The sequence below is a fragment of the Carex rostrata genome, chromosome 20 (genome assembly GCF_964058835.1).
Source record: "Carex rostrata chromosome 20, lpCarRost1.2, whole genome shotgun sequence".
Classification (NCBI taxonomy): domain Eukaryota; kingdom Viridiplantae; phylum Streptophyta; class Magnoliopsida; order Poales; family Cyperaceae; genus Carex; species Carex rostrata.
The window spans coordinates 6,851,738-6,863,953 of NC_135937.1; the positions used below are offsets into that span (position 1 = coordinate 6,851,738).

Sequence of the window (12,216 nt, forward strand, 5' to 3'; positions counted from 1 at the left end):
GGAGCACAAAATGAATGATACATCTTAACCCTACTCTTTAATTACATATATGATAGTCAAATAAATTTATTATAAAATAATAAATCAAGTTTTATGTTAGAGCAATGCATGAAATTTCAAAGTTACAATTTAAAATAGTAATTTAATATTTCATTTTTTTTTTTAATTATACTGTAACCGGAGGCATATGTCAAATTTTCCAATGCTACGCAGAAACAAAAATACGTAAGAGCATCTACATCCCTAAAACTCAAAAAGATTTCTAAATAACTGTTAACTACTTTTTAGAAATTATGGTCTTTAAAGTTTCTAACTCTCACATCCCTGAAACTCATTTTAGAGTTTCTATTAAGCCACATCAGCAACAAATTAAAAAGGAGAAACAATTTGAGCCAATCATTTGACCAACATAGAGTTTATAAACAGTTTCTTAATAAGAAACTTTCCTGCATAGTTTATAAATAAGAAACTCTTCCACATCCCTGAAACTGGATTAGAAACTGCCACGTCAGATTAGAAACTCTAATAGTTTCAGGGATGTAGATGCTCTAATAATTGAATACATATTTCGTACTTAACTGTATGTATCATCTCTTCTGCGTTAATTATTTCTCCAATAAGTAATAATCTATGGTCTCTTAAGTTGATTTAGCTGATTATATCACGACGGAAAGAAAAACTTGACCTTAAATCAGATGATTTATATATTATTTAATATTATTTAACAACAATTTTCTAATCAAGTAAAAGAACATTATTTAAATAATATTTAAATTTTATTAAAGACTGTCAAATAAAACTATCACTACATAAGTAATAGAGTATGGCTAATATAACATCAATGTCATTTCTGTCTATATGACACAAACTCCAAAATCTATCAAATCGAGTTCAAATGGTGAATCCAAACCGTTCAAACCGATCTACTTCATTAGTTGTGCGTTTACATGTAAAATTTATAAGTTTTTTAGTTTATTTGATATCAAGTCAAGCGGCAAAATGTTTGAGTTTTTAAGTTAATTTGAATACATTCATTTTTCAATTTTTTTTGCCGCTTGATTTCATACTAAAATAACTTGAAAATATAAAAGGTTTGCATGTAAACGCATCACTCATAAAGTAAATTGGTTTGAACAGTTTGGATTCACCATTTAAACTCAATTTAATAGATTTTGGAGTTAGTGTTATATAGACTGAAATAACACTAATGTTATATTAGCCATACTCAAGTAAATATGTTTATGATATGCACAAATTGTTAGATATTTCCCATCTCTTCATCTCCATATTTTATTTTTATAATTTTTTTATTAAAGGGCTAAAAATAATTTTTTTTATTAAAGGACTCCAGTACACCTTTACATATTTTAAATGTTATTTTTGAAAATTGAACCTACGTCATCAAACAATTAGAAGAGAGATGAGAATTCATGTCATTATACCAAAACCGTGGTTCTATTTCTGATAACTATTTAATACTCGATCCTTAAACCAAGAAGAGATCTAACGTAATAAAAAGATACGATCAAATTTTAAACAAGACCTAAAACAAAGGAAAACTTCCGAGTTAAAAGGATTCTCCCTTTCCTACTCTGTTAGCAAAAATTTAACTGAAGGTGACAATGAAGAATCTATACAGAGACAAATAACAAAAATAACCCTTATGTTAACAACAATTTTCTCTCTCGAGAATCGGCTTCTGATCTGGTAGCAAGCACAATGTTTTTCGCGTAAAAGATTGCAGGTTTGAAATTCAGATGGAGAATCCTTTGTAATATTAAATAATTAGGTGGCTTGACTTAAAAAAAAAACAGTTCTCACTCCCTCTCGCCCTCTCAAACTTTTGATTCAGACACGCAGGCAACTCTATAGTAATACTGTTTAAAAAAATATTGAAAATTGGATACAATAGTTATCTATCATTGCTTCTCACTTTTTAAACATCATCAAGAATTCGCATCCCCTCAGATATCTCAAATTTTGAGTTGCTCTGAGGAAAATCTGAACCGTTCAAATCCTTTTTGTGCGAATATCAAAGCAACAATAATACTGCCCCGAGCATTTCGAATAGGCACCGAATTAAATATGGCCTGACTTCTGATAAACTGAAATCTTCAGTTATATCAGAGGATACAGAGTCCATCATCAGCCGCTGGACTTATGAAGGAACTCGCTCTTTAAACTCTCCTCCAATTGAGAGAAAAGCAGCTGGAAAGCTCCTATAGAAGTAAGAACCAAAATTTAACAATCCGTTTTCAAACAACTTAGAATATGTAACTAAGAAAACTATTATTACAATCCTTTTTTATACATAAAGATTTAAGAAAAGGAAAAGAAAGCTTATCATCGAGACATATTTGTGCTGGTAAAGCTGATAAAACACAAAATAGCAATAGTGAGAACTATTTTTTATTTTTCTTTTTATTTTATTTTTTTATATTTTATTTTTATAAAAGGCCCTAGTACCCTGGCATATTTTAGATGCCTTTCTCGGGAATCATCAAACCTGCACCTCTCCGTAGAGACGGGGCTTGTGCCACTGCGCTAAGCCCGCGGTTCTTAGTGAGAACCAATTATTAGTCATGTATATTAAAGTTACTTGCCTGCATTGGAGCTCTCCTTTAGCAATAACGAGCCTTTCAATAATAATGTACCCGGAATCTGTTCAAAGATCTACAAAAAATTGAAACATTACAAAATGAGAAAAATGAAACTTATCCACTAATATTAAGACAACCATGAAGTAAATCAATTAAAAAAAATGCACGCCAATTTCATCCATGAAAAAGGTAGTATAATAACTTTTGTGATTTCAGCCAGTATTTATAGCATGAAGAGAATTTTGGTGCTGCACATATCCTCTCCCATGCCACATCACACAGACAAACAAAATCATACCGTAATACGAAAAGAAAGCCCATCAACTGGAGAATCCAAAATATCAGGCCCATTTCTCTTGGTACCATCATTAAGCATCTTACCAATCTGTTCATCTGATAGTGTAACCTGTTATAAGAAAAACATTCCTAACATCAGACTGGTACCTAACCCAGGTAAGTTAATGAAGATCTTGATAGACCGGTACCAAAATACCAGAAAACCAGTATTGGTTATGCTTTACTGGTAACAAGACTACAAAAGAATTCTGGTATATGATGCATTTACTCTTGAAGTTGATGCACACGAAAAAGGTACCTTTTAAATTATACCACTACTAGGGGAGAAATAATTTCTTACATTAACAGAAAAGGACGTCATGTCAGATTTACATGATGCACCTATAGAAAGGAAAAATGTTTCAACTGATTTCAGTACTTGAAATGCTGCGCCTTTACGTGGAAGACCCTGCAATTATTGAAGTATCTTCATTATTACTTGTACTGTTAAGACCTCAATTAACCTTTGTACTTCAGTTTTAGGAGCCAAATTTAAAAAATATGCTTCTATTTCTATTTTTTTTTGCAGAAAAATCGCAAAAATAATTATAAAATTACGTCTCATAGTAAAAATTTTCCCCATCTACTACATATCCCAACTCAGTCCCTGGGTATCATAGCAGCAATAGTTGGACGTGTGAAAAAAGAAATGATAAATTTTGTGATTATTAAGCAACTTATCATGTATAGCAAAAAAGAAAATGAAAAAAATAATTACTTCAAGCATGAAGGAAAAATTATTCTTGATCGGAGCATTTGGAGAAATCAAATTTCTTTTCGGAGGGAGAAAAGACCATGCTAAGCCCCACCTGGAAGTATGACCTTGAACAAATTCGGTTGTTTTAACTACCGTAGCCCTAGCTTCCCGAATTTTTGAAATTAAGAACTTTAAGTTCACTTTTCTTCCAACCATTGATGTGAACCACCTAGAAGTAACATATAGAAATAAATAGTTATGAAAGAAATGAGGAAAATTTTGTGTATGCACTGGAAGAATTTCAAAGTACCATGCATAACCATCTCTAACAGTTGCAAAAAGGGAAATAGATTAGTCGTCCATGTAAAACAAGGAACCATATAATGCGTTCGCCCCCATTTTCTTCATAAAATGCTAAAACTATCTATTCATTGGGAACCAAGGGACATAAGAATAAATAACCATGTTTTCTAGTAGTGTATTTCACCATATAATGTGTTCCCCCACAATTTCTTCATAAAATGATAAACCTATCTATTCACTGGGAACCAAGGGACATAGGAATAGATAATCATGTTTCTAGCAGTGTATTTCATACTGGCTTAGTTTAACGGTGCAAGGCATAATATATATTGTTTTGCATTGCTAGATGCTAACTTCTGAGGTTTTGCAGGATGCAAATGAGGAATAGCGCCCAAAAAAAAATTAAGAAAATTTTCTTGCCTCTTTTCTCAAAAAAAAAAAGAAAAGAAAAGAAGAAGACATATTAAGCTACACCTTTTAAGAAAAAATGACAATAATACAAAATGAATGCTTATACCTAAATGAATGCTTGAGAGAAACACTATCTTCTATTATACGGCTAACAAAAGTTTGTTCCCCACCAGGACAGACCATTTCCTTGGGGGTCCCACCACACGCAGTTTTGGGATTGAGGCCGGCATCCTCTATGCTCTCAAAGAAGGGTGGGTTGCACATGCAAAAGTCATATCTTTCCCCTTCCTTCACCACACCCATCAGCACATGGTCTGATGGTACGGATGTCGATGCAAATTCATCACCGTCCAATGATTCAGATTTCCTGGCGTCACGAATTTCGATGAGGTGAGAGATGTGTGGATTGCTTTCCACATTTTTTCTTGCCCATTCTAGGGCTACTTCAGTCACATCTGCAAAGTTGCACAAGAAAGAGGTGCACGACTAAGGGTTTGTGTAGGCTTAACTGAGTTGAATAGAGGATTAATTGCGCAGTTGATGATTGAGATTGCATGAGATGAAAATGTTAGGCTGAGTTATGATATAGTTATAGTTTAGTTGAAGCCAAAAAGAGGTCAAATCCACGATTCACCATCAATTGAGGATTAATGAGGCAAACTTTTAATGTTTTATGTGCAATAGGCAATTTAGGGATAAGTAGAATCAATTTAACCGAAAAGAAACTTATCACGGCACATTAAAATTTGCCCTGTTGAAATTGGGTTGACCGGAGTTCTAATTGCACAGCTGAGAGTTAATGGGGACAAAGCCGGATTAAACTGAGGAACCATTCAAGCTTATATTCTAATCAATTCTTTAAAATATTGAACAATTTGTACCTGACCCAACAAAACTCCAACCCAGTAGAGAAGCACCGAGCAAAGGATAAATGCAATTGGCACCAGTACCAATATCGAATCCACACACAGGTTTCTCAGAGTTAGTATCAGAATCTGCAGGGATGAGATTGGAAGAGAGAAGGTCTCCTATCCAATGGATATAGTTGGACCTGTTAGGTACAGTCGGGCACAGCTGGCCATCCGGGACCCACCTGTCAGAACCAAACAAACAATTCGGTAATTTGATAAATATTTCTTTCTGATCCACTTGAACAGGAAAAAGAGCAGAGGAAAACAACTACCAGTTGACACCGTGGTCGTGGAGGAGGAGGACACGTGTCAGCTCCCGAGTGGCCGAGAAGTCAGTGAAGTTGATAGTGGGGCGGTCTGAGGAGGAAGGGAAGATGAGGTAAGGGCTGAAGGAGGGATAGAGAGAGGCGAGAAGAGAGAAGTCCGGTGGAGATTCCTTGTACCTGTTATTACGATGCATCTCGGGCGCCGGCGATCGCCGCCTTTTCCTGTTGACACGTGGCATTCCGAGAGCGCGCGCGCGCCAGAAACAAATACGAAGTCGGCTGCTTGCCGGAGACTGAAAAATGTGGAAAGTTTGGAAAGAGCCCCCTCCTTTTTATCAAATTGTAAAAGCTCTAAATTCATATAAAAAGGTGATCGATCCAAATATGTAGTTGTTGAATCCTCTGCATTAACGCACCGTTTCAGTTTATCTCCAAACCGTCCGATCAGAATATGGGCCTATCTGACCCTACACCTGTAATGTAGGTTACCTTCAAGATTCGTGCTGGTTTGTTATAAACGGATTGGATGTATATCTTGATCGGAATGAACCGGTTTTTTTATTAATAGAAATAAAATAAATTAAATATTTAAAAAGAACACTACTTTTGAGTTTTTTCGAAAACTAAGTAGATCGGGTTCTGGAAACCCGTCCCACCGGACGGGTCAATTGACCCGTCCCGGTTAATCGGATTAGCCGTTAACCAACATCACGATAAAAAAAAAAAAAAAAAAATTTCCGGACGGGTTTAAGCATCCCGTTCCGGGCCTTGAAAAAAAAAAAAGAAAAGAAAAGAAATCTGGACGGGTTAAGTAACCCCGTCCAGAATTTCAAATATTTTATATTATATTATTATATTATATTATATTATATTATGATTTTATATATATTATATTTTTTTGTTTTTTATATTATATTATTATATTAATATACTTATATATATATATATATATATTATATTATGAATAGAACTAGTTTAGTTGTGCTTAAGTTCACCAAAGTGTTTGGTGAGCTTAACTCCAAAACTTATTAAATCGGTTTCAAATGACGAATCCAAACCGTTAGAACCTGCCTATCTTGCGAGTGATGCGTCTACATGTGAAAATTTTAAACATTTGAATTAATTTAGTATAAAGTCAATCGGTCAAGATTAAAAGATTAATAAATTAATTTTAGTGCAATTATTTTTTGAACTTTTTTTTACCGCTTGACTTTATACTAAATTAATTTGAACGTTTAAAATTTTCACATGTAGATGCATCACTCGCAAGATAGGCAGGTTCTAACGGTTTGGATTCGTCATTTGAAACCAATTTAATAAGTTTTGGAGTTAAGCTCACCAAACACTTTGGTGAACTTAAGCACAACTAAACTAGTTCTATTCATAATATAATATATATATATAAGTATGTTAATATAATAATATAATATAAAAAACAAAAAAAATATAATATATATAAAATCATAATATAATATAATAATATAATATAATATAATAATATAATATAAAATCTTTGAAATTCTGGACGGGGTTACTTAACCCGTCCAGATTTTTTTTTTTTTTTTTTTTTTCAAGGCTCGGGACGGGATGCTTAAACCCGTCCGGGAATTTTTTTTTTTTTTTCGTGATGTTGATTAACGGCTAATCCGATTAACCGGAACGGGTCAATTAGACCCGTCCGGTGGAACGGGTTTATAGAACCCGATCTACTTAGTTTTCGAAAAAACTCAAAAGTAGTGTTCTTTTTAAATATTTAATTTATTTTATTTCTATTAATAAAAAATTCGGTCGGAATGAATTCGGAATTCAATCAGATGAGGTAAGCGTCTTTATTGGCCTTTGCACATTTCGAAAAGAAAAGGGAGACAAAAAAAAAAAGATATAATATATTCTTCTCGCTTCAACATCTCCGTCTCTCCCGCCGCCCCACCTCTCAAATTCTCCAAAACCCTAAACCTCACAATAGAACACAACAGCTCTCTCTCTCTCTCTGTTACCCTCGCTTCTTCTAGCCTTTGATGGCATCAACCTTGCTTTCGCCAGATTGCTCCACGTCAGCCATCACGGCCCGCCACCTCATCCCCTTGAAGCGCAAGCTACTACCGGCCGCCATCCAATTTGTCAGCTTTGAGCGCTCTCTTTCTTCTCCTTGGAGCCCCTCTCTATGTCTATCTCCCTCCGCTTCAAAGTACCGGACTGTAGTCTCAGCTGCTGATCCTGGTATGGTGTTTGTTTCATTTCAAATTGGTCTATTGTTCCTTGCATCGATGTTTTTTTGGTCAGCTATGCAATTTCTAGGCAGTGAGGTATTTTGATGAGATAATTTTTCTTGGTTAAATCTCACAAGATGCAAAGTTGATTACAGAGGGAGCATTGTTGATTTTTTTTTTTTTAAATTGACAACTGAAATGCAAAATAATACTCGTTTGACGGAGATATTGTTTGGATATGTTCAATTTTATAAGCAATGGAATGTGAAAATTGAATGGTTTTAAGTGACAATTTGGAAAGTTGAGGTTTTGATATAACTTAATGCTTGCTATAAGTATGGAAACATTTTCTATTTTCTAAAATTTTGTAAGAAAGACAAGTCTGTATGATCTTTAGCGGCTTTTCCACTGGTCAAGTTGCAAAATTGTAATGCGCACTTAGGTTATTTTTAGCAAAATCCATTTTTTTATGCAGAAAAATAAAAATTTCCAAATAATAACAGTAGAGCAAAAATCATTCTTTTTTTTATCAGCCATTTGAAATTTCTTCATTCAGGGTCGATGACAACATTGGATACCACTGCAAAAATAATTGACGGTAAATTAATATCTCAACAAATAAAGGATGAGGTTTCAGCAGAGGTCACACGATTGAGAGAGGCGACCGGCGTGGTACCAGGCTTGGCAGTGATCCTTGTGGGGTCCAGGAAGGATTCTCAGACATACGTCAGAAATAAAAAGAAAGCATGTGAGGCGGTTGGCATTAAGTCATACGAGGCTAATTTGCCGGAGGATTGCACAGAATCCGAAGTGCTGAGGCATATAGAAGAATTCAATAACGAACCCTCGGTTCATGGGATCTTGGTTCAATTGCCTCTCCCTCGTGTGAGTTATTTTTATTAATCCATGGTTGTTGCATCTATAGTATTTTTCAACACACCATAATACAATGCTTGGTATTTGTACCATGTATCTATTCGGAAAATGAGCAAAAAAAAAACTCAAAATTAGAAAATATTTGAAATGTGCCAGCACAATAAGTTCTTGCCCTTTTTTATTTAATATACAAGTAACTGGAAGTCTTCTTCGTTCGACTTCCTTAAATAGCATTGAGAATTTTAGATCTAGAAAATTTTGACATGTTGTTGTATAATACTCATTTTTAGTGCTATGTAGATGTACCAAGCAAGATGAATATATATCATTTTAGTAACTTCTTGATTATAATTATAATTACGGATATAATCTAGAGACCATGATCAGATTTTTTAAGTGTTAAACTTCAAAAACACAACGTGACATTTTAATTTTTAGGGATAAAGATGGAAAAGATTAATTTTTTTTTTTAATTTTGTTTTGCAGCATATCAATGAGGAGAAGATCCTTGCTGGGGTTAGCATAGAGAAAGATGTAGATGGCTTTCACCCGTTAAATATTGGCCGGCTTGCGATGCAGGGACGGGACCCGCTCTTCATCCCGTGCACCCCCAAAGGATGCATGGAGTTATTGCACAGATACAATATTGACATTAAGGGGAAGAGAGCTGTTGTGATAGGTCGAAGCAACATTGTCGGCATGCCAGTCGCTTTACTGCTGCAGGTAGTGTTTTAATTGTATGATGGTTTGTTGCTCGTGTATACAATACATAAGTTTTGCAGTATTTTTTATATATAGAAATTAAAATAATATAGGTTTCAAGACGGATTATATGGTATTTAGATTTGATAGAAAGAACTTAAAAAAATTTCGGTCCCTTTAGGATTGTGCATGTGTGAGGCAAATTTTTTTCGGTTTCTTTAGGATTTTTTTAAAGGGATCGAACATTTTCTCAAAAACTTTTAGTTCTTTCTCGCAAATTGAAATATTCATGTAATTTGTCTAGAACCCTATATTATTTTAATATTATTTCTATAAGTAAAAAATTCTGTAAGTTTTGTCCTACGCTGATTTTTATTTTATTATTATTATTTGATTGTTTCTTTGTGGTTATTTTGTTGTTAATAGATGTCTTATACAGGGTTTTTTAGCACTATGGCTTTTTTTTCCAATTTATTTTGTAATAGGTGTTCTTGGAAGGGATCAGATCATTCTGGAGGTTATAGAAAAAGTGAAAAGAAAGGAAAAAAAATGCTGGTAATGCTTTATGTTTTAGAGCTACCAGTGGACGTGCAATAAATCAACTTGCCAGTAAAATTTGACGTGTTTGTTTGATTGAAATAAAATATTGACAAGTTGAAACTTGCTTTACAAACTAATTTTTTTGGTTACATAATACTACAAATTAATCTTCATCTTAGATGTTAAATGATTATAGTTTGTACACAAATGTAGAAAGCAAATGCGACTGTGAGTATGGTACATTCATACACAAAATCCCCAGAGGATATAACGAGGCAGGGCGATATTGTAATTTCCGCAGCTGGTGTGGCTAATTTGGTTAGAGGTAGTTGGTTGAAGCCTGGAGCCGTTGTTATTGATGTCGGTATCAACCCCGTTGATGTAAGCACAACTGAGTCCTTCCTTTTTATTTTATTTTTTCAAATTATTGAATTTCCGGAAAAAAATTGTAGCCATCATCATAATTTCTGTACGAGTTATGGTGCGATATGTACTGAGCTGAAAGTTCGGTTGCTACTGATTTGTCCTAATAAGTGAATATGTTAAATAATTCATAAAATGGAAATTAATAAATGACCATTTTTCTTAATATTTATTGATTGAGGCTATGTTCTATGTATACCGCATATTGCCCATACTATGGATCAATATTTCCGTTTTCAAAGTTTAAACAACCGATCTGAATCGTTCAACATGATCTCCATATGAAAATGCACTTGTAGATAAAATTTTACATTTTTTAGAATTTTTTTAGACAGGTAGAAATCACTTGATCTAAAAATTTTAGGCCATTCAAAAAGTGGTGATTTTCTACCTACCTAATAAAATAGTAAAAAATTATAAAAAAATATAATATTTAATCTGCGAGTACATTTTTGTATGTAAATCACGGTTCAGATCGACTATTTGAACTTTGAGAACGAAAATATTGATCTATAGTCCTCACTGTTGGACTCAGTAGACTATAGTAGTATAGTGTCTGTTTTATTATTTTTGGTTTTATTGTTTTGTAGGACACCAACAGCCCGAGAGGTTACAGGTTGGTGGGAGATGTGTGCTACGAAGAGGCATCAAAGGTGGCATCATATATCACTCCGGTCCCAGGTGGTGTGGGCCCCATGACCATTGCCATGCTGTTATCCAACACTCTCCTCTCTGCTAAACGTATCCATAATTTCAAGTAAAATTCGTCTCAAGTTAAGTAATTTTTGGAGGTATAATTTTGGCGTTGCGTAAAAGTAAAGTAATTGATATTTAAGCGTGCTTGGTGTTTTGTACCAAGAGCACATTATTTATTCTCCTTGGTAATATATAGAATGTTGTAATGTAGAAATAAAAGAATTGGTCTCTTTTGGACTTGTTTCATAAAAAGAGAAACTTGAATTTCATTCTCTTTGATCAATGGTAGTTCCAAAATTCTCGCTGTGTAATAGGATGGAAACTGGACTAGTATTTTCATTTTAAAAGAAATTTTTTTTTTTTTTTTAAAGTATATCCAGATAACGTGAATGTATGTTGTTTCTTAATGAAATAATTTTGGTTTTTATATTCGAAAGGCGAATAATAGAAAAATAAAAAGAAATGGCGTTAGCTTTTGGGGACATGATTGCTAATCTCACATGGCATGTTAGGGTTAAGATTTTCTTATAGTCTGTAACAGTGTACTGCCAATGTTGACAAATTATTTTTTGAGTGATGCTTTTATGGACATAAGGACCTATTTGTAAAATGAACACTCTTTTTTATTTTCAAAGTTCAAACAGTCGATCCGAACCGTTCATCTTGTTCTTCATATTAATATGTGCTTGGAGACCAAATTTTACATTTTTCTGAATTTTTTTACTATTTATTAAGATGGGTACAAAAAATATAAAATTCAGACCATTGAATTTTGTACCCATCTTAATAAATAGTAAAAAAATTCAGAAAAATGTAAAATTTGGTCTCCAAGCACATATTAATATGGAGAACAAGATGAACGGTTTGGATCGACTGTTTGAACTTTGAAAATAAAAATATGTTCATTTTACAAATAGGTCCTTGTGTGCATAGAAGCCTTTGCCTTATTTTTTTTATCTAAATAACAGTGATTCATTACATACCTTGGGGCAATATTTTTAACAGTGCCTATCTTCAGGTTAAATATGGAAGTGTAAACTAGTAAAATTTAGTTCTGAATTAGATAGTATGGTTTGTTCCATTGGATAATTACCTTGCTTTATACTACCAAATTCAAAATAGTGAATTTTTTTTTTTGAAAATCGGCGATGTACATCTCCTATTCTCCCTCGAAACCTTCCTTTCAAATTCTCTCTAGATCCATGAAGTCTCTTTCGATCAAATCCGCATCCATATATTTAGTTT

At 33.6% G+C, this 12,216-nt stretch overlaps 2 protein-coding genes across 2 annotated transcripts; one reads left to right on the forward strand and one right to left on the reverse strand.

Annotated features, from left to right (window-relative positions):
• Positions 1-1,912: 1,912 nt before the first annotated feature.
• On the reverse strand, positions 1,913-5,841 carry FIO1 (methyltransferase). Its single transcript, XM_078321886.1, has 8 exons — positions 5,531-5,841; positions 5,229-5,440; positions 4,454-4,802; positions 3,655-3,862; positions 3,238-3,345; positions 2,899-3,006; positions 2,604-2,673; positions 1,913-2,219 (listed from the first exon to the last, which is right to left on the reverse strand). The coding sequence occupies exons 1-8, from the start codon at positions 5,761-5,763 to the stop codon at positions 2,146-2,148; spliced, it is 1,362 nt and encodes a 453-aa protein (XP_078178012.1). The 5' UTR covers positions 5,764-5,841; the 3' UTR covers positions 1,913-2,145.
• Positions 5,842-7,312: 1,471 nt separating this feature from the next.
• Positions 7,313-11,254, forward strand: EMB3127 (Amino acid dehydrogenase family protein). The gene is made up of 5 exons (XM_078321887.1): positions 7,313-7,744; positions 8,291-8,619; positions 9,097-9,333; positions 10,066-10,233; positions 10,866-11,254. The coding sequence occupies exons 1-5, from the start codon at positions 7,543-7,545 to the stop codon at positions 11,034-11,036; spliced, it is 1,107 nt and encodes a 368-aa protein (XP_078178013.1). The 5' UTR covers positions 7,313-7,542; the 3' UTR covers positions 11,037-11,254.
• Positions 11,255-12,216: the final 962 nt, after the last annotated feature.